This window comes from Poecilia formosa, unplaced genomic scaffold, assembly GCF_000485575.1.
Source record: "Poecilia formosa unplaced genomic scaffold, Poecilia_formosa-5.1.2 Scaffold58, whole genome shotgun sequence".
NCBI lineage: Eukaryota > Metazoa > Chordata > Actinopteri > Cyprinodontiformes > Poeciliidae > Poecilia > Poecilia formosa.
The window spans coordinates 313,061-335,613 of NW_006799997.1; the positions used below are offsets into that span (position 1 = coordinate 313,061).

Below are 22,553 nucleotides of genomic sequence, written 5' to 3' on the forward strand. Positions count from 1 at the left end.
AAATGTTGCAGAAAAATCAGCTCTTAAATCGTGTTTGTGGCAAATCGGCAGAACGTCCTGGCATTTCTTCATGCTGATTCTTTTTCAACCCATTTATTGTATTTATCATTCTCTGTAACATTTGAGATAAACTTGATATTTGAATGTTCTTGATTAAGAAAGTAGCGTCTTGTGTGATCAACTTAATTCGCAATATTTGAGTGAAATGGAGGCGGAGCTTTGGGTATTTGAAGCAATTCCAAGATGGCTGATTACAGCTAACATGGTTCCAACACACACAAAGGAAATATACGACTAAAACTTTGATTTCACAAGAAAGTAAAACATTGAATTAGATGGAATCTAACAGACACCAACCCATCAAGGAGAATACATATAGACGGTGGATCCAGTGCAGTCCAGCTGTAGCGGTCTCAATCAGTAACAACTTCAACACCAATGACTGTAGTTGTGTTCAATGACTGGAAAACATTCTGACTTTGATTAAATTCATACCACTCCATTCACCAGCCTTGTAGTCTTATCCTGGTAATTAGCGCAGTTAGCATCAGAGGACAACGGTCTCCTGTAGACCTTTACTCTGACACTAGAAAAAAGTAAATCATTTCCAGATGTTTCATAACAGACGGAGGTTAAAAGGTCCAAAATGAGAAACTTTCCTGTACCTTATTGATTCTTCCCTTTTATCTACTGAAAGTCTTGCTCTCTCTCGCTGTCCCACAGCCTGGAACGGCTTAAAATGGTGTGTTCACTGGAACAGGGTTCTGGAGTCACTCGACATTCTCTTGGTATATTTTTTGTTTTTCATAAATTTTGCAGCCCTACTGAAATGTAAAATGAAAACACACCCAGACAGAAACAGAACAATCAATCTGTTGGGAACCAAGACATTTAATCTATCAATCACCATTTCTTCCTTCCTGGTCTCTCTGGCTTCACCAGCTCTGATTCCTGCCGTTTCGGTTCTTCCACGTTGGAAACACCTTCCCACCTTCTTAGACTTGGAGAAGATCTACATAGATTACAGGTAACCTAACTTCTCTAAGGCTGTTGTTGAGAGCATCATCTCTTCTGCCGTCATCTGTTGGGGTAGCAGCATCAGAGCCAGTGACCTAAAATGACTCAACAACCTGATACAGAGGACTAGTTCTGTTCTGGGGATGACTGTGGAACCTCTGGAAATGATCCAAAGTAAAATAAAAAGAAACTATGGACAAACCTGACCATTCTCTTCATGAGACCATCTCGAGAAAACAAACTGTCTTCAGTCGGAGGCTTCTTCAGATTCAGTGCAGTATAGACTGCTACAGGAGATCTTTCCTCCCTACAGCCATCACTGTCTTCAATAACTCTTAAAAGAATCTAAACTAATGAGTTACAACAACATTTAATTTCTCTTCAGGATCAATAAAGTACTTTTTGAATTTGAAATCATTTTGTTTCTCAGCATGTCTGGTTCAGGCTTGATGACTGACCGCTGCCTGTAATTACAGCCCTGATGATGGACACACAGCAGAACCTCCTATTGGATTAACATGTTTCGTTTACCAAACCACTGAAGAACTTAGAGCAGCGTGAACAGCATGATGGTTTAGCTACGGCTAAATAATGCAGGCGGTAGTTAGCGGCTGGCTGTGTGGAGGGCGTCCTGCCGACTGGATGACTGAGCATCATTAGGCCTGAACACGAAGGACGGCTGATGATCACAGCGGAAAAGTGCCGACTGCAGCTCTCCAGGGGCTAAGAAGCAGCAAAAACAGCAGATTATTAAAAATAATAAGACCCTCCTCTGCCTGGTTCTAATGGCCGTCGAGCCAGGCCCTGACAGCGGTCATACTTCAGCTGATGAGGGACCTCTGTATACCCAGCAGGCCAGGCTGTGGCGGAAAGAGGGCCGAATTATTTGTTTGTGTGTGGGCGAGGATCAAAAACCTCCAGGGAGTCAATTACCCCTCCATCGTCCTGCTGGAGGAAGCGGCCCTCACTTCCTGTGAATCGTTGGGGCCGCCACCCCCCCGCTGCAAGGCCAGCTCTGGAGGAATTAGAAACTCGTTTAGCTGGATTAGGCTCCAGGCTGGATATAGGGGCTCAAACACTAACCTTACTTTGGTAAATGGGAGGAAACGGCGTTCTAGTTAAAGCAGCTCCATCACTGGCCTAGTCAAAGCAACTCCAAGGAGGGATAATTTACAAGCACCTGATCTGCAAAAATTCTTGGAAAAATACAAAAACCTGCTATTCATAATGTTGTTTTTGTATTTCAGTAAATGTTTTTAGAATCTATTCTCATTCGGTTTGTTTAGTAGATTAATTGATTCAAACTCTTGGGGTGGGGGTGGGGGGGTTCCTCGTTTTAGACATGATGGGAGCTCTGCTGCCCTCTGGTGGACAACATCCTGATGTTCAAAAGCATTCACCTGCTCATTTATTTTTTACCCCTCCTTACCCAGACAGTGAGTCAGTTGATCGGAGGTGGAAATGTTTTGATGTGGAGTCATGAGAGACAAGGTGAGTTGATGTTTAATGATGAAAACTAAATCTGGGTGGAACTGAAGTGTTTTATTCAGTTTATTCCAACCTTCCATACTTTTAATATACAATAAAAAATAATGTTTGCATGTAGACTTTCATAAAAACACACTGACTGTACCAAAAGTCCACAGTTAATCTACTTCTTCATCTGGTGCATTACTGCCACCTGCTGGTGGAAACAGGAGCCAGCAATAAAATCCCTTCACTCAAGCCTGAAATCTAGTTAACAGGCATATTAGCTGGGAAATTATCCCACATCATTGCAACAAAAATAATGACAAATGTCGAGATGTAAGTTTATAGATACTATCTTTATTTATACATAAACACTGAAAGAAACTCTTTAAATCCCCTGTATTACATTAATTGGGGCCTGCCCATAGCATTACATAGGACAGAGCAGTCACTGCCTATAATGCATGGCAGGCACCTATTGTTCTACACCTAATAGAAGGTTTCTTTATTTATTTCTTTATTTATTTTTATTCCATCACCGTTAATGCGGCTCGTACCGCTGCGACCACCCCCACAAAAGTGTTATCAAAACATGCGGCTCGATCTCGAGAAGGGAGCTTTTTATTTTATTTTATTTTTATTTTATTTTTATTGGGATTCGGGGTTACCATGGCGACATAATTCGTGAAGAACGACCCCCCAAAATCCCATTAAAGTCAATGGAGCGAGGAAAAAAAAACAATCCTTAAAATACCCTATTTTTGAAGAATCTCTACGTCTATTTTTGAAGAATCTCTACGTCGTCATACATTGACATAGAAATGCCATTTAAATTTCAGTTTGGAGATACGTCCGTGATCTCTAAAGTGAAGACGGTACATCAATATGAATTACGATTTGTCCACAGCTTGTCTCCAAGCGACCCAAAATTTTCGATTTTTCGTAAAATTAGAGTGTAACTGAAACCAACTGCCGCTCTGCTATAGTGAGAAAAAGAGTGGATTTCTGACCCCAAAATAAGTTTTAAATCGCCGCCACGCCTACAGGTATCGCTGTATCGGTATCAAAGTCAGTCATGACATTGATACGCATGCCTGCTCCCGTAAAATGTTTTCTAAATTTCCCTAGGGCTTACTATTTTCTTTCAAGGTGCTTTAGAGCAAAGTCATGGGACAGGGTAATCTGACGCTCTCATCAAGTGTTTTCCACACATTTCTGAAAAATTTCAGAGCTCAGCGCACACCATTTTTCTCTTATCGCTGTTATTACTTTGAGTTAGGTAGAGATATGAATCGCGGGACTCTCGGAGACGACAAATAGCCCTCTCATACGCTTCAAACGGTTTTCGAATACGTATCACGGTTCCCGAACGGGAAGGAGTTGTTCGGACTGCTTTTTTTAGTGAAACTTGTTGACTCAAACAGATGGAATTATGTCTCCCCCTGTGTCTCTCTCACAGCTGACAGTTGGCAGAGAGGATTAATTACCATAGCAACCGAACACAGGCCACAGCTGCTGATTCAGACTACAAACACATGGCCGTCTCTGTAGTTCTAACTATGGCGAACACTCAGTTAAAACAGAGGGCTAGTATACAACTGGTTTAACCCAACCACTGTTACACATTGGATTAGTGTGGCCATTTAAAATGACGCTTACTGAAAATTTCAAAATAAAAGCCTTGACCATTTTTACATAAAGCAATTGGTCTTTTGGGCTTTACATGACTGGTTTAACCAAACCACTGTTACACATTGAATTAATGTGGTCATTTAAAATGAAGCTTACTGAAAGTTTCAAAATAAAAGCTTCAATATTCCTCCCATGTTAGTGCGCTGCCATAGGCGGTGCAATAATACTAGCCTTTTTTATGTTTTTTCCCTCAGGATAGTGAGATAACAGTTCATTAACATTAGCATAAACATTAGCATTTCACTGCCTCCCACTAGTGCATTAGTTAGCTAATTACCATAAAGTTAGCTATTAACTAATTTCCTTATTAATTAGACATGTTTAGTACACTGAATGGAGCAAGTCAAATTAAAACAACATGTTAGTGATGTTGCACATGCTACTGCCAGCATTTAGGCTAACATTAGCACTTTGGTTAATTTTAGCTTATAGACTAATTTGAACATACAGAATGGGATAAGTCCATGTTATTCAACATGCTTGAGACTCTCCACATGCTGTAGAGTACATTGCAGCTTTCTTTTGCATTGATGCTAATTTTTTGCATCAGAATGCTGGGTCCAAGCTGACGGGCACACTTTGGCAGACCCTGGTGAAATTTCTTCAGGAATTTTCTAGTGTTTTTATTCTTAATATTCTACTGATTCCTTTAAAAAAAATGTTAGGGTTTTTGTGACTTTAAATTTACACAGTAGTAAACTATTTCCAGACTTTTGCACCTTTGATGTCAGACATGTCTGACTGAGAAAGGCACACATTGAAAAAAGTTTTAATAAACTGGCTGCATATTTGTTGAATTCTTGTGAATTTGATCACCACTCATACGGTTTTAAATAACACTGTGGTCTAGTCGAGGTTGGTGGAGTTTCTGAGTTTTAAGTCCAGAAAAGTGACAGGAACGCCTCATGAAGTCAAAAATTCCAACTTGAAAAATTAAAGGATTCTTTCAGAAAGGTTACCTCAAAATCTAATATGGCTGCCATTCATAAATCTCAAAGTGATAGTTATAATAAACACATTTTTACACTACGAGTAGTTTGTTTTTAATCAAATTCGCGGCCCACATAGGAATACATACCATTTTTCCTTTATGGCATTTTATGAGCCAGATCAGCTGCAGGTGGTGAGACAACAATATTTAACTTTCCTTTTGGACAAAAAAAGTAGTTTTGAATATTAATCTGAAGAAAAATATTCAGAGAACATTGAGAAGGATTTAAATATTTTTACAAAATATGTTAACTTTTGTGTCAAACTATATTTTATGCGTTATCAAATGTTCCAGAAACATGTATTTGAAATTCTGTAGCTTTCCTAAAGCCTTGACACATGCTGGTTCCAGTGCCAGCTTGGTCCAGCTGAGGGCGCTGTTTCCACCATCGAGCTGCTGACTTTGCATTAGAAGCTGCTGCCACGGAATCCGGAAGTGTTTCCGACTCGGCGGCTCTTCATTCAGGCTGCTGCGGTCGAAACTCGCCTCTCCAGCCCCTCCTAGCCTCTCTTTGGGGTCGGTATCTTCGCGTTTGGGTCGTGAAGCGGAGCGGAACCATGGCAGGTCGGCTCCCGGCTTGTGTTGTTGACTGCGGTACCGGGTGAGTAAGGCTGCCCGCTTGATTCTATTGAAGCCCCTGTCAAACTTCCAGCTAACGCCCTGGAAGCCGCTGTCCGGGGTTCCGCCGCGTCCCTCTCCCCCGGTAAGCTCCATCCAGCCGGCCTGCATGGAGTTGGTGGACCCTAGGAAGCGGCCCTAACCGTCCAGTGGCTCGGTTCGGTCCGTTTGAGGGGCTGGAAGTGGTGATTAGCCGCTGCTAGCTGCTGGAGCTAAAGCCACTTCCTGGAGAGTCCACCCCTCAGACAGCAGTTCCTACCTGGGCTGATCACACCCAGACCTGGCTGACCTCCAGGCAGCAACACAATTTATTATCATTATCATCATCATCATTTTTATTATTATTATAAAGTACATTTAGTTTACATTGTGAAAACTTTCTATTTATTATACTGTTGTAATTTATATTTTATCAAGTTTCAATGATTGCCAGGTTGTTTTTACATCGTTTATTTGTTTATTTTAGTTTTTCTTCTAGGTTTTTCTGTGACTTATTGTGGTTGTATATTAATATTTCTTATCTGCTATACATACATTTTTCAGTACATGTATTGCATTTAGTAATTAGCTTTTCACTTTATCCATTGCTTTGTTTTATGAATTAGATTTTTACTGTTAATTTTTTTATTGCACTTTTTTAAATTTTATGTTTAAATTATGTGTTGAATTTTATAGTTATTATTTTTTTAGCTTATGATTTAATTTATTTGAGCACTTATTGAATGTAATTTTTTTAGTATTTTTTTTACATTTGTTTTATACCTTTTTAAAAAATAAACTAAAATTAACTTTACAATACAAATTTTTACTTGTATTGCAATTTCATTTATTAACTTTAATTATTTTAGTTGTAAATATTTAGTCTTTTTTAATTCACTTTATTTTCTGATATTTTCTAATCCAAATCTATTTTTGAGTTGTCCTGTAGTGAACAGATCTATTGAGCATTTTTCCAAGCAACTAAACTTGAACTCTTATTAAAAGTTCTGTTGTTTGGATCTTCTCCAGGTACACAAAGCTTGGATATGCAGGAAACACAGAGCCACAGTTCATCATCCCGTCATGTGAGAACAGGAAGCCACATCTCTCTGCTCTGATGATGATGATGATGATGATGTCATCCTGCTGACAGTCTGCTGGTTTCTGCTGCAGGTATTGCGATCAAAGAGTCTGCTAAGGTGGGAGACCAGGCGCAGCGCAGGATGATGAAGGGCGTTGACGATCTGGACTTCTACATCGGAGACGAAGCCATCGACAAACCTTCGTACGCAACAAAGGTGAGTCGGCGCTGAAGCAGCAGTCAGGGTCAGGGGTCAGCTGTGGTGTTGACGCCTCTTTCTCTCGCAGTGGCCCATCCGTCACGGCATTGTGGAGGACTGGGACCTGATGGAGCGCTTCATGGAGCAGGTCATCTTCAAGTACCTGCGGGCGGAGCCGGAGGACCACTACTTCCTGCTGGTACGGACCGAAAGACGGAGGTGCCTGGAGGACGGCGCGGGAACATTCGTGCTAATGATGAGTTCTGGTTCTGTGTGCAGACAGAGCCGCCGCTCAACACTCCTGAGAACAGGGAGTACACGGCTGAGATCATGTTCGAATCCTTCAACGTCCCGGGTCTCTACATCGCCGTCCAGGTACGACCAACACCTCAGACCCGTCTGACTTTAGATCTGGTCTGGTTCTCAGAGAGGAAGAGGAAGTTCCTCCAGGAAGCTCTGACTCTCAGTTCCTCTATTAAAAAGTTACTTATTTCTCTGTGTGTATTAATAACACCAGTGTGTTCGTTGGTAACCTTGTGTTGGTTAATAAAACCATTGTGTGTATTAATAATCCTGGTGTTTGGTTAATAACCCAGTACTGGTTAACCCCTTGGTGCAGGCTGTCCTGGCGCTGGCCGCCTCCTGGACGTCCCGGCAGGTTGGCGAGCGGACGCTGACGGGAACTGTGATCGACAGTGGAGATGGTGTGACGCACGTCATCCCGGTGGTAGGTGTCACTTCCTTTCTTTCTACCACCTCCTTCCTGTGTGCCTCAGCCACATTGGTGTCGCCTTCCCCCAGGCTGAAGGCTACGTGATTGGCAGCTGCATTAAGCACATCCCCATCGCCGGTCGAGACATCACCTACTTCACCCAGCAGCTGCTGAGGGAGAGGGAGGTGGGCATTCCCCCGGAGCAGTCGCTGGAGACTGCCAAAGCTGTTAAGGTCCGTACCTCTCTGTTCATCTGCTCAGCCACCAAAGGGCAGCACAGCAATGTGAAAATGTTTGACCTGTTCTCCCAATAGGAGCGGTTCAGCTATGTCTGCCCCGACCTGGTCAAGGAGTTCAGCAAGTACGACACAGATGGCTCCAAGTGGATCAAGCAGTACACAGGTGTCAACGCCATCACTAAGAAGGAGTTTACCATCGACGTGGGCTACGAGCGCTTCCTGGGGCCAGAGATCTTCTTCCACCCAGAGGTGCCTCCAGAACACATCCGGATGGAGCTCTCTGGTCCGAAACAATGAGTTAACAGAGTTCTCTCTTTGATCCAGTTCGCCAACCCAGACTTCACTCAGCCCATCTCGGAGGTGGTTGACGAGGTCATCCAGAACTGCCCCATCGACGTCCGACGTCCTCTCTACAAGGTAGAGACAGTTCAGACCCTAGTAGACAACCATAGACCACGGTGGACCACCATAGACGCCACTAGACCCAAACAGACGGTGTTGATTCATGCGTTGTTTGTCCTGCAGAACGTGGTTCTGTCCGGAGGCTCCACCATGTTCAGGGACTTTGGCCGGCGCCTGCAGAGGGACCTGAAGAGAACGGTGGACGCCCGGCTGAAGATCAGTGAGGAACTCAGCGGCGGGAAGCTGAAGGTAAGCCGTCAGCGTTTCATTCTTTTACTATGTACGTTTTAATGACACGGGTCTGTTTGGGTCACAGCCGAAGCCCATTGACGTCCAGGTCGTCACCCATCACATGCAGAGGTACGCCGTGTGGTTCGGAGGGTCCATGCTGGCGTCCACCGTGAGTATTCCCCTCCTCTCAACATTGTTGGCATCTAATTGTCAGGAGAGCTAACCTGAGGTCTGTCTCTACAGCCCGAGTTCTACCAGGTGTGCCACACCAAGAAGGACTACGAGGAGATCGGGCCGAGCATCTGCCGCCACAACCCCGTGTTTGGGGTCATGTCCTAGTTCAGGACGGACCAGAAGAAGTGTTTGTACAACACAGCGACGGATTGGAACGCAGCGAGACGGACCAAACAGACTTCCTGAACATCACAGGAACCAGAAGTTCTGGTTAAATGTTTCACTTCTCTTCACAGGGTGGTCATTAATCCCCCTCTCTCTGAACGGGCCATAGCATCTCTGGGTTGTCATGGGAACACTTTGCAAAAACGCCTGAAGCTTGTTTTTATTTGTCTGGTTGAAAGATAATCAGATACTCAGCAGTGTGCATCTTGTTTGTTAGCATTGATCAGCAGGTAGAGGAGGAAGCAGCTGGATGAATAAATTAACGACTGTTTCTATTGCCTCTGTCTGTCATTCTGGACAGCCTGGTTCTGTACAAAATCTGGATTTATAAATGTAATAAATGCTAAGCAGGTGTTTCTAGCTGTGACTGTGTCTGTCTATTCCTGCTCTTCTATTCCTGGAGTGTAACCGGACCTCTTCCTGCCTCGGCTGGTCCGTAGGAACCAGAAAACTGCTCTATTTTTGTAGGACGACGCCATGCCTGGGCGTTAAACTCCTGATTCACAGTGAAAGTCTCTAGAACTGAAAGACCTGAAGGTACGGAGCAAATAGACACACCAGCAGAGGGCGCCATGTCTGCTGCAGACAGGATGAAGGTGCTCCTCTTCCTGGCCTTGTTCTCCGGAGCATCTGGAGCGTTGTTCACGCTGCTCTGCTGCGGGACGGAGTACTGGCTGCTGGCCGCCGAGTCCTGCAGCCGGACACGAGAGGAGAGCGACAGGAAGAGGAACACCTTAAAGGTAAACTGTGAAAACTCTTCCGAGCCATTACAGCCAAAGGTACGTAAACTAAAACAATGTAAACCCTGAACACCTGCATCAAATCAAAGAATCACTGCTGTGTTCTTGGAACAGATGACAAATAATTAGAATAAAAATACATTTGAAAGGCTAAACATAATAAACTATAACTTACAGGTGTGGCAACATAATAGTGGAAAGACATCCTTCATGAGAGCCGTAAAGAACCAACTGTTGCAACATCGAGATTGATAAATCCCACCAGTTCTTCAGGCTGGGTGTTCTCTTGACGTCAGGAAGAAATGTTAAAAATTTCACAAGCTTAAAAACAGCTATTTAAAATAAATAAATAAATTGAATAGCACTCCAATTAATTGAGAAATAATTGAGGAATATTCACGTATTTATGATTCAGCAGGTTAGGAAGCTGAATGACGGAGCACCGTTTAGTTTCCTTGGTGCTGATTGGCTGAGCCCTCAGATTGTAGAAGTTCGCTTATATGCTCGCGCTACAGCGGTTTCCACTGTCAGTATTAGTGCATATTAAGATATATTTGGTATTTGGAAAATTAAAATAGAGTTTTTAGAGGAGGTATTAAGTATTTCACCTATTCATGGTGGTCAACAGGGTCTTGCTGGGGCCTTTGGAGTCGCAGGTCCTCAAAGCCCCGCCGGACGTGAGTAATATGGGCCGTCATACTCACTAATACCAGGGTTCTACGGTACATGCAGACGCATTCACTAAATTAGAATATTATTAAAAAGTCAAGTTATTATATACGTTTATTCAGATGTGTGAAAGCCTTTATTTCAATGAGTTATGATTTTTCAAATTAAAGCTTCTCAAAACTCATTTAAAATTTGAATATCACATCAGAACAATAGAAAACTATTTTTAAAAACTGAAATGGGTTTACTGAAATGTGTTTATTTCCTTCTTAAAGGTTATTTTCGAAAGGTATTTTAATCTGATAAGCTATATTTATTGAGATGTCTATTTTAATTTATTGAATATAGAGTGAAGTCTTCATCTGAAGCAGTTTTTATTATGTAACTGAAGCAGAAGAGAATCTGTATATTTGTCCTGGTTTTGACAGTTTACTCATCAAATATGGCGTCTGGTCACACCATGACTGTATGAGACTTCCTGATCTTATTGGTTGGGTGTAGACGTTTCCTACAGAGTTTTCTGGGAAACGGAAAACTACTAAGCGGCTCCTGTTGGGTAGGAATGTCCCACAGTAAAGTGATTATGTGTGCAGCAGGAGTCGGTGTTTATCTGTCGGGACATTAAAGTTTTTGTCTCTGTCAGCCTGAGGACGGGGTGACGATGTTCCACCAGGGTCTGTTCTGGCGCTGTTTTTTCACCGCTGCCTCCTCTGATTTCTCTGTCCTGGACTTCTGGATTAGTGAGAACCCCCATTATGCTTAGTAGATTTAAAAAAAAAAAAAAAAAAAGCATCATAAAACAGTGTCATTATATCAGTTTAAAGCTGCTTTTCTCCTTCCTCAGCGAGTCGGCCTGAGTCAAAGACCTGCCAGCCTGCCTTCCTCTTCCCGTTTCCTGCACCCCACCCGGCCTGGACCGGCTTCCCCTCAGAGCCGTACCAACCTGCCTCCGCAATTGGTTGGTACAACCACACAGAGCGCACCCACTCTGACAATCCCCCACTAAATCACCGGTTTGTTCAGTCTTCAGAACCTTCTGGAGCATCTTCCTTGTCTCAGGCGTCACGGCTGTCGTCGTTGGTGGACTCCTGGTGCTGTGTGCTGCTCCTTTGACCAATCGTAGCCTCTACAGCGCTGGCGGGGCTCTTCAGATCTGTGGAGGTAACAATCAGCAGTGTCCACCTGATGCATCATCAAAAAAAGTTCTTTATTTCAGTCATCAAATAGAGATATTCTGACATAAGGGTCCATTCATGGAAAACAGAAATTAATATTTCTAGACAAAACTGAACTGAAGTTCGAGGTGCGTTGGAGGCTTTTGGAAAACCAACATATCTGGGACAAAGGCTTTAAGTTCAAGCTTTAGAGGAATCATCTCCAAACACAAACTACACATGTAGCTTTAGGATGGGACTAAAATAAAATGTAACAAATGAAATGCTCTGCGTTTTTATGGCATGTAGTCGAGGCTTCACCAACAGCTCCGATGTCTGTGCTGATGATCCAAAAATAATGTATCTTGTTCAAAATCCAAATTAATGTGTTTAAAGTCCATAAAAAAAAGCTAAAATTGTGAGTAAAACTATTCCAAGCACAAGCTTTGATTTCTATCTTGAGTTTAAAAAGAGAACAGAGTTGAATGAGCTGAATTAGAAAACCAAAGTACTGTCCCGATATAAGCAAATTAAATATCTTGCTTAAGATTCAAAGTCAAGTTTTAGTAAAATTTATTCCCTAAAGGATATTGCTAATGTGATGGGCTTTTATAAAAGTGACACTATCCTATAAAAATGAATTAATTACAAGTTTCTTTAGAGTTAAATAAGTTTTTCTTTCGTTCTTAAAGGACAAAATTCCAGTTTCTTCATCTGCTAACAAACAAACCAAGAGAAAAATGACCCCAAAAATCCCATATGTATTTTTAGATGCTGTGCTTTTGGATGAAATGCTTCCATTTCGCTGCTCTCCAAAAATAATCAAGTGATAACAGAAGCATGTGATCCCGTAAAACCTTTTGTGTCCGGTGTTTGCTTTGAGTAAATGGCTGAAGCCAAAGACAGGCCTCAGAAACGCCTCCAGTTGAATCATCTGCAAATCTGGAACCAAATGACAGACGGCAATTATATTTTGGGCCCAACATTTGCTGGAGAAGACGATAAAATAAGTTAAAGGAGTGAGCTTGAAGGCAGGCTTTGTGTAAAAGAAAACAAAAATAAAAAAATGAGGCATCCGGTGGAAGCGCTTCAAGGACAACTTCCCACTCCGTCATCTGCCAAAGATCAGCCAAAAAAAACATATAACAAGTTCATGTCAGTCTGCGCACAAACAACTCTTTTTGTCATTTAATAGAAAAACAAACCAGCTTTGAACACGACGATTCCAACTAATAATAGTACAAACTGGCTTGTTTCTTCTTGAGACGGAGCGGAAAACATTACCCGCTGAGCCTCAGGAACAGCTGCAGGTTTCCAGCCCAGACGCGGCGAGGACAAAAGCCTCGTAAGCGACGCGGTGACAAAACACGACAGGCGCGACACGAGACGGCGTTGAACTGAGGGACGGCTGCGAACAGGGGTTGTGAACACGCGAAGCTTCCTGAAACGACGACGCGTCTGACTTCTGTCGGCTGCGAAACACAAAAGGCGCTGTCACGTCGCGACGCTTCGCTTTGCTGTTGTCTGGGTTTTGTTTGGTTCTTTTGAAGCTGGGGGGGAATTAAAAGCCATTATTGATGATTGTCGTTGTCTTCCTGTGTTTCTGAGGTATGTGCCTGCTGGTCGTCATGGCGATGTACCTGGTGTGGGTCCAGGTGCTGGATACCCTGGAGCAGTTCGCCGCCCATCAGCGCAGCGTCTCCGGCTGCCCGTCCTACCAGCTCAGTGTCCAGCAGGGCCCGTCCTTCCTGCTGGCGCCCGCCGCTGGCTTCCTCTGCCTGCTGGCCGGACTCCTCTTCATCCTGGTGGGGCGCGGCGTTCAGGGGGTCCGCTCAGACCAAACCATCCCCGGCCCGTCAGAGACCGAGCTGTGATGAGCGTGTCCTCTTCAACAAACTCTTTGGGACAAAAATGAAATTACAGCTACAGCTAAATGCCTGGAAGCTCAAATAGAAGCCTTCTGCTTTACACTTGAAGTTGTTACTTCATATCAGTCTACATCTGTTTAATTGAAATAGGCTGCTGTTTGCTTTTGACTCTGGTTGACTGTGACACAAACACCTCCATGTTTAACACTTGGACTTCAGTTCTTTCCTCACAAACCGACTACAATTCCAGTCAAAATGTAATATCAGCTTTAGTTTGCCAAGCTGAATCTCTAACCTGATTTATGATTTGCTGTTGATGTCCAGTGGAACAGCGTAGCTGAACATCTGATCTGTTGTTTTTCTGTCACTCTAACGTAGCCTGGCCACTGCCTTCCTACTCACTTCCTCTTAATTCTCATCTCCCCTCAGTGGTCAGTCAAGGCTTTCTCCCATTGACCCGAATTCCTTCGGTAGATCTTCCTTCTGGCCAACCAGCAAACTGAAGGAGAACTTGTGAACTTCTGCGGCGCTTTAGACTTGTAGTTTAAACAGCGAGTTTAAACTACAAGTCACTTCATCCGCTGGGTAGCGGATGAAGTGAAGGAAGTCGTTCAGTCCTTTTCGACCAGAAAGTTGGCAAAAGTCTTCGCGGGGTGGAGGATGGTTGTTTACAGTTCACGTATTTCCCGTAGCTTCCTTCTCAGTCAAGCTGGTACGTTGCACATGTCTCAGTCAAACATGAAATCAGATCCAAATTTTCAACAGTCCAGCAAGCAAACTTTTCTCTGTATTCAAAACTCCGGACTGTCAGGACGAGGCGAAGTGTAGAACCAGTGGCTGTTTTCTACCCAGCTATCACTCCTGGCAGTTTCTATGGAAACCTTTCTTGTAATTGTCAAATGAATTTGTTCTTGTTCTCTTTATTTGTGTTACAACTTGGTAAAGCTGCTACCTGAATAATCAGTTGTTCTCTCCAAGCTCATGTTCCTCTGTTTGTGATATGGAAATAAATAAAAGGAAGTTGATAAGCAGAACTAAGGGGACCTTAAAACTATCCTGTCGCTACTCAGATCAACCAAAACCAGAATGACTCAAAATACTAAAACAGAGAACGTCAGAAATGGAGGTCGCAGTAGAACAGGAAGTTAATATAACGTTGAGGATGACAGAGCCACAAAACTAAACAGGAAATTATTTAAAGACATTTCCTGTAATAACTTTTGGTTTTGAAATGAGTTCAAACAGCAATGTTGATATTTCTCTTAAACTAGTCTGTCCACCTTCAACCCAGCCTGCTAGTTGATGAGCTCCTTCTGCTTGGTTCTCCTCTAATCTGCTTGAGAGCCCAGAGAAATAGTTTCATTTTGTTCTGTTCCTGTTTTGATCCAATAAAATCACATTAAACCGAGAAGCAGTTTCTCCTCCAACCATCTGTCAGGATTCAGGTAAAAATCAAACGGTCAAACACAGAAATGGAAGTCTTCATTGATCGTTGGTTACTACGGATTATTTTTCTAATTTATTTACCACATCCCATAGTGATTAGTCCTCCAGCTCTCTCGCTCTGCTTGTATTACCCCTGATGAATCAGTTTTGACAAAAACGTGGCGAGGAGTCCTTGGTTGGCGTCGCAGCCGAACGGTTTTCAGGGGCTGAGTAGATTGACTGTGACCGCGGCTGCCTGTCGTCTCCACGTCAGGTTGAAACTCCGGGTCACAGAGATGGATATTGCAATAAATTAGACTGTCATAATCCATTTTCTGACAGCAGGGACACTTCAGAGGTGTGCAAGCCGTTGGCCAGCCAGTAGAGGGCAGTGTTGGTTCAGTTTGGCCACCGCATCCCAACGATGTCCATCAACATTACTGCGAAATGCAAAGTTGCACCGCTCACATCAGATTAGGCCTGCAAAGGCTTCCACATCTCTAAGTGATAATTATTTCAGTTCCTGAAGAACAGAAAGAAAATGATTCTTTATTCCTGAAGTTCAGCGTGTTTAACATGATATGAGGAGAAGGGGGCTGGGGGATGTAGCAGTCACACCTTTATAATTGGAAAAGGCAAACAGAAGTGAGACCCTGAAATGATAAAGTGACAAAAGACACTTCGCATCAGTGAGTATTTCAATATTCCTTCATGTCTGACGCTCCTGTTCTTATCCGTCCCTTTGCTTCCCAATATCCGCTTTGAACTATGTGATAATAATTATACCTGAGCATGTCACGTTGGCTCCCTTGCCCTCTCCGCCCGTAAACGCCTCCGTCACCGCCGAGTCCTTACCTTCTAATGAACACCAGGAGATGGAGTCATATCGATGTTTGAGAACGTGGCAGATTCATTATTTGATCACGGAGTAGAATGCCAGGCGCTGCTGTAGCTGTCAACCGGGCATGCAACACAATCGCCGCTCCACTATCTGCTCCTCACATCCCGTCACTCTGGGCTTTTGTCCTCCGGAGATGGAGCTGTCTGCCGCAATTACAACAGGACATCGTGAGGACACGAGCGTCCCGTTTCAAAAGACGACGGGACGTCTAAATTAGCTTAAATTGATACTAAGAACTGGTTCAAAACTACAGTCACCTCTCAGTTTGACGTTCACTTTCAGTTCCTGGAAAAACATTTGCTCCTTTCAGAAGAAACATCTTAATATCTGAAAGAGAAAACCTGAAAGTTTCCTTTGGGATTTTATGGCAGAGTAAGACAAGTCATCTGGTCCTGAAGCATCAGCAACCCCAGACCATCACACTTTCACCACCATCATTTTTTGTTTGCTTTAGGCCAGATGGAACATGAAGCTCTCCTGACCCCACTGGGAAAAGGGTGTGCAGAAAATGGATGGAACATGAAGGTTCATTTCTAGAAATTTATTTTTGGTCTCATTAAAGAATTCGGCTTGTTTCCATCTATTGGTTTGGAGCAAATCAACCAAGCTAGTTGGATTTCATCAGATATTGATGCTACTTGTGGCTGGAGCAAACAGAAACAAGAGGTTGCTAACTATCATGGACCACAAATTTCATTAACACAGAATGTAAATTTTTTAAGAGTTCGGATCCTCTGGTAAGGCACAGACCCACCAGTAGATGAGGGTGTTTGCTATGTCAGGTGTTATTCAGCCAACATGTTTCCATTTCCGTTTTAAAAAGAGCATTAACTCTTTTTCAGGAAATTCAGAAACTGCACACCTAGCATACTTTTTTTTGTGTGAAATTCAGGAAGTTGTTTCAAATTTTTCTATTTTTAAGGTTTTGTTGGCTTTAATGGCTTTTTTATTTGAGAGTGGTCACGCAGGAAAGTGGAAAGACATGCAGTAAAAGGCTTCAGGCCAGGACTCAAACCTGTGATGACCGTGCCAACAATTAAGGTCTCCATACATGGGTTGTGCTCTATCCCTGCGTCACCACAGCACATCATTTATATAGTGTACTATTTTCTGGTGTTGAGTAGTCATACTTGTGTGGTTGAAGATCTCCTTAACAAATATACAGTAAAATCTAAACATCAACAGAGACCTAATTTTAGGACATAAACACACTAACAGATTGCAAAAACAAGCTATTTATACAACCATAAAAAGCAAAAGTAGTCTGCTATGGTGACAACATGGCACCTCACCCCTGCTGGGTAGCATCCCCCATTAGCTCAACCCCTGTAGTTGCTAAAGGGTTTCACAACTCAGCAGCGTCTCTTGGCAGTAGACTTACAGAGGCAGCTGGAGAGAGAGCTGTGGAGGTGGATATAAAGGAAATGGACACAGGTGAAGCTACATTTGTACATACAAACTGTTAGCAGAGCTAGCTTGTTAGAACATTACAAAAGTCGCAACTTATTGAGAGTTGTAGAATGATGGAGATTCTAATAGCTGCAACACGAGCTGCAGCGCATTTGATGAATAGAGAATAAAGTGTCAATGCAGCTGAAACTGAATCTCCACCATGTTGGTTTTCACTCACAAGTTAATGTTAGCAATGCAGCATAACTAGCTGACACAGAAAGTTAGAAAAGAAGAGATTTAATATTCTCAATAGCCACTGATTCAAAAGTCTCACAGTAACTTTTTCTATTGACATGTCAACATCTTAAGTTAATAATGGAGTGCTAACATGTTAGCTGTAGCACATTTAGAGTATAGGCAAGCATCAATACAGCTGAATCTCCACTGGTTGTAAACGTACAGCTCTGCTCTAGTGAATGATCCAGTTGTTGACCCATTTCACCAAAACGGCCGTTTTGGTGAAATTAAAAACCGGGAATGTGAATCCAGTGTTGCAGTTCTTGGACCACATCTGAACAAAAACTGATGACAACAGTTAAAAATCAGCAGACCCTGAAGATGTTTTGTCCACCTGTCCGTCCCGTTGAACAGAGATGGAGTCTGGTCCTGGTGCTGAATAGAGTCCGTTAGAAGAAGAGACGGGTCTGGAGTCACTGCAGCAGGTGGAAGGTTCTGATGCTGATGGATCAGGATGTTTCTGCTCTCTCAGTGGAAACAGGTGAAAACAGAGACTGTTTTTATTTTTGGAGAGTTCTCAAAAATGACACCCCCAAATTGAGTTCCATATGTCTCAGGAACAGCAAGGTTTTTTTATTCAGTCCTTTGCTCAGCCAGGTAGCATAACTGAGACAACCGCGGGCCAACGATGCATCTGGACAGCAACTCATCAGTTCAGACATGAAGGTGAGATGGTAAACAGTTGAGGAAGATGACCGAACCGGGAATCCCCCCTCCACCCCTCCACCAAAAATAAAAACTGAAAAAAAAAAAAGAAGTTAATCTACATAAGTACAGATGTGGAAGAACCACAGTGGTGGTTCTGTTGGACCTTAGTGCATTTGATACCATAATATAATATTGAAACAACTGAAAAGTTGGATAGGACTCTCCGGTCTAGCACTGGACTGATTCGAATCTTGCGTAAAGAACTGAGATTTCTTTGTTGATAGGTAACTTATCATCAGAGCGGGTTTGAATTATCTTTATTTTTTCCATCCTAAATTGCTGTTCACAAGTCAGTCCAGATGGTGGCGGTAATGTACCATTATAATTGATCTGCCCATCGCCGTTAAGCACAAGAAGAAGAAGTAATTTCTCGTGATTTGTGATTGCTGCGATTATTTATCTGCAAGTTATATTTTTCTAAATTGTTTATATTTTCCTTGATAAAGTTATTGAAGGCACTTTTGGATTTCAGCGGATCCAAGCAGCGCGGCGGACAAACGGCCCGACCTCTGACTCAGCGACATTTTGTTTGGGTGCTGGACTCCCGAAGCATCTGAGACAGAAATTGCTTCAGGAATCAGCAGCACAAGGAAGATGGACATTAAAAAGAATTGCTACAATTTAGTGAGGATCTGCTGGACTCATTAAGGTAGGAGAAACAACAACTGGAATGGGACCGAGAAGACTTCTCAAGGTAAGAGCTGCGGTGGTTGATTGCTAAAGCTGTCGATGCTAACGGTGTTTACAGGAAATAAAAATTGTTGCCAAAGCTTTGGAGAATCAAGTTAAAAATCCGCAGGAAGAACGTTCACTCTTAAAGTCATTGAGGTTTAGAAATCTATTAACGTTTGTGGGGGGGGGTTCTTAGAGACTCCCTAGAATGAGCGGGGTGGGAAATCGACTTCTTTTGGGGGCAAAATGAATGTACGTAGCTGGACATAACATCGGTAGCCTACAGGCTACTTGTTAAGCTTAAGGTGATGTATTGATATTAGCTAGCTAGTCATCTTTTAGCTAACTTTACCTGCATCCAACAGCTTCACTCAACTCAGTCTGTTAGTTTGGGGGAAAAACTGTGAAAAGTTATTTGCGTTTTGCTGGTTTGCTGCCATGATTCTAACACACCTGAGTAGCTCTCTGCTCAGCAGCAGCAGGTCTCCTTCACTGCCACACAGGTGTAAACTCAGCGCGAGCGTCTTAGCGCTCATGTTGCGTTTAAATGCGGCTCGGAAAAACAGCCTACCACATGTTAACAACGGATTAAACAGTTTTAATTGCTGATAAAAGTGACAGAGGACACAGATATGGGAAGTGTGGAAGCCCCTACTGTATCAAATTGACATAGGAATAACAGACAGTTGGCTATTTTAAGGTAAAAACCCAGCGCATACAAAGTTCTTTTTCATTCATCCAGACGGCTTCCTGCACCCCCTCTGCAATGGCGGGAAACTCTGCCCTAGTAGACTAGTTGTGGGAATTAAATTATTTCACACTTATTTCAGTTTAGTTGTAGCACTTTCTTTCCTGTAGGGGGCATCGGCTGAGCTACTTCTGTACATAACTCCATGTTCTCCCTCTGGAGATGATCCAGTGAGTCCTGCCTTTCAGTTTTTAACCCTGTTTTTCTGGTAGGCCAAGATACTGGCTGACCTTTTGTTGCAACTAACATCCTACATACTTTATAATTAACTGTTTAGTTGTCCTACATGAAAATGTTTAGCCAAGTTGAATAACAAACTGATCTTGATGCAGTGTGTGATTATTATGAATGCTTTTTTTCTTTGTGTTTTTGTAGTGACATGTCTTGTGAATTTGTGTTTGAATGAACTGAATTGTGTTTGTGACGGTGTGTCACATGTTGAAAGTAAAGTGCATCACCTAAATCAGGTTCTGGAGGAAAATCCTCTGCTTCGTCTACCCAGAAATTCCCACACCAAAATGAAGAGCGAACCCCTGATCCGCACTAAGCTAAAAATTAAAAACACCCCACCAAAATGACAACCAACCTACGCCCCCCCACACACATACACACCAAAATTGAAAACAGCAAACCCCTAATCCCTCAAGAACCAAAAACACCCCCATACCAGCATGTAAACCAGACGCTAAAATAAAAACCTCATAACCCCCCCACAGCAAAAATAATTTTTGAAATTAATTTGAACTGTAAATGAAAATATAGCCCTATCCGCAAATTAGAACGTTTCTTCAACAATAAGAACCATATGTTCTCCATATGTGTGACAGTCACAACAGTTTATTTTTTGATAAACTACTTGCCTCTTAGTCCAGCTGGGTTTGCCTCTTGGATACAAACAGATGTCCAAGACTCAGAGCTCCTGATCCAGGAGCTCTGAGTCTGTTTCAGGTTTTGGTCTTTGTTGTAGCCATAATGAATATTCCTGATTTACGCAGGTATGTGGTTGTGAATGGAAAGAGGAGTTTCACAGCCCTCAGTGCTAGATACAGAAGTATTTTTGTTTTACGTACTTTTACATTACCTCCCGTTGTATCCTAGCATCAGGCTTGTTCTTCTGCTTATTAGAGCTTGTTAAACAACTGATGGAAACTCCATCACATCCCTGTCCTCCTATGGTGACATCTGCCTCGCTCGCCTTCAGGAGGCTTAAGACATTCTTGGGCTCAATAAAGATCCGTCTGACTACTCCTAACATTTAGTCACGTTACAATATCTGTTTAAGGTTTTGTGAAAACCTTAGAGGGGAAAATGTAAGAATCTTCCTAAAGTTGCGTCACTAAGAGCTAATTCTGGCTGGGTTTCAATCAATTATTTTCCAACTAAAAAGAATCGTTTTTTTTTTGTTTTGTTTTTTTTTTCCTTTTCTGCAGTACATGTGATTGTTCTGATGCTGTAACCACTGTTGAGAACTGGACCTCATGAAGGGACCAGTAAAGAGTCTCTGCTGCTAGTTTGGACTTCACACGACTCACATTAGAAATGACTGATCATGCAACAGTAGAAGATGCTTATGTTAGCATTTAGAGCAGCACTTCAGAGCTGATCTAAATGTTGTCCCCTTTAGGACAACATTTGGATCTAAAGACGTGAGTTGCTTCAAGACTAGAGCTACATGTGTTTTCAGACCCTTCTAGAAGCTTCCAGAACCCAATTGATTTTGTGTTGGGAGTGTTGACTTGCAGAACCCTCAACTGGGACTAAATATCTGTCTCTGTGAAGTCAAATAGGTCCTGCAGAGTCCAGACTCTTTAGGACTTTAAAAATACTGAGTTTTCAAGTCAACACATGGCTTTGATTTGAATCAAGTCTCTGACTGGGTCTTTGTTTCCCTTGATTCCTGATTCAGAATGACTCGGATCAATATCAGGAATAAAATGTTCTGATCGGGTTGTTGGTCTGGACTGATCAATGTGGTGTCATGTAAAACAGGCAACTTGCTTCTAGAGCAGGAAATCTAGAAATCAGCATTCTAGAAATAAGACTGTTTGTCCACATAACAGCAATAGTCTGGTAGACTTCGTTTGATTGGGGACCAAAAATGCACCATTTGTTCCATTTTCAACCTTCACACTGCATTGAGTTAAACCAAGCAAACCAAAAATACTAAATCCCATGTGGAAATATATTGCTTAATGTATTAAATCATATTTTCCAATATACTGCCATATTTTTGTTTTCGTAAGGTTATCAGGCAATCGGGTTGTAACGATCTGCTCCAGGACCTGCCTTTTTAAAATCATTTCTAATATTGCACATGGAACCTTTCTGGACATTTCCACCGACTAAAATTTCTCCAAGGTCATATTGGTGAGTCTTCCAGGAGTTCCCAGTAGAATCCACGTTACCACCACCTATGGCCTCTCTGTTCTCAGGAAAGGTCAGAGTTCATAGGTTAACATTAAAAGACGAGGCAATAAATGGTTGGAGAACTCTGACATAATAAAGCCGAGAGAACACGATCCACTGAACCGGCCTCAGCTGGGCCTCTGATCCAGATGTTCCTGCCTCTCATCCCAGAGATTAAATCCAACTGTCTTCCATCCATCACGGCTTTCATCTAAGACTGCTTTTCCTAGCAAACAGAGGGAATCATCAGCTGACGGAGGCTTTAGGTGAGGTTGATGGGATAAGTTGGCGATCAGAGAGTGAATCACTTCCCAACGTTGCCCATGGTGTTTTTCTGGCTGGATGTCTAATGAGAGCCAAGGGAGCTGTTGCTTCTCTCTTCCCACCAGTTTACCAGAGGAGTGTTTATATTGAGTTAATGTCTCAGCTGCAACCATCACAGCCTCTCCTTGACGTCTCAATTCAAGCCAAAACTAGCTGGAAGATGTGGCTAATCCGTCCAAAACCCAACCCAAAACTAAACCTGATTTCTGCCTCGGTTCC

At 42.7% G+C, this 22,553-nt stretch overlaps 2 protein-coding genes across 2 annotated transcripts; both read left to right on the plus strand.

The window, feature by feature from the left end:
* Positions 1 to 5,577: 5,577 nt before the first annotated feature.
* On the plus strand, positions 5,578 to 9,392 carry LOC103139192 (actin-related protein 3). The gene is made up of 12 exons (XM_007553692.2): positions 5,578 to 5,771; positions 6,797 to 6,852; positions 6,941 to 7,065; positions 7,136 to 7,246; positions 7,327 to 7,422; positions 7,667 to 7,774; positions 7,849 to 7,992; positions 8,074 to 8,247; positions 8,323 to 8,415; positions 8,524 to 8,649; positions 8,717 to 8,800; positions 8,875 to 9,392. The coding sequence occupies exons 1-12, from the start codon at positions 5,728 to 5,730 to the stop codon at positions 8,968 to 8,970; spliced, it is 1,257 nt and encodes a 418-aa protein (XP_007553754.1). The 5' UTR covers positions 5,578 to 5,727; the 3' UTR covers positions 8,971 to 9,392.
* Positions 9,393 to 9,472: 80 nt separating this feature from the next.
* Positions 9,473 to 14,495, plus strand: LOC103139193 (transmembrane protein 182-like). Its single transcript, XM_007553694.2, has 5 exons — positions 9,473 to 9,770; positions 11,083 to 11,179; positions 11,284 to 11,397; positions 11,463 to 11,600; positions 13,202 to 14,495. The coding sequence occupies exons 1-5, from the start codon at positions 9,603 to 9,605 to the stop codon at positions 13,465 to 13,467; spliced, it is 783 nt and encodes a 260-aa protein (XP_007553756.1). The 5' UTR covers positions 9,473 to 9,602; the 3' UTR covers positions 13,468 to 14,495.
* Positions 14,496 to 22,553: the final 8,058 nt, after the last annotated feature.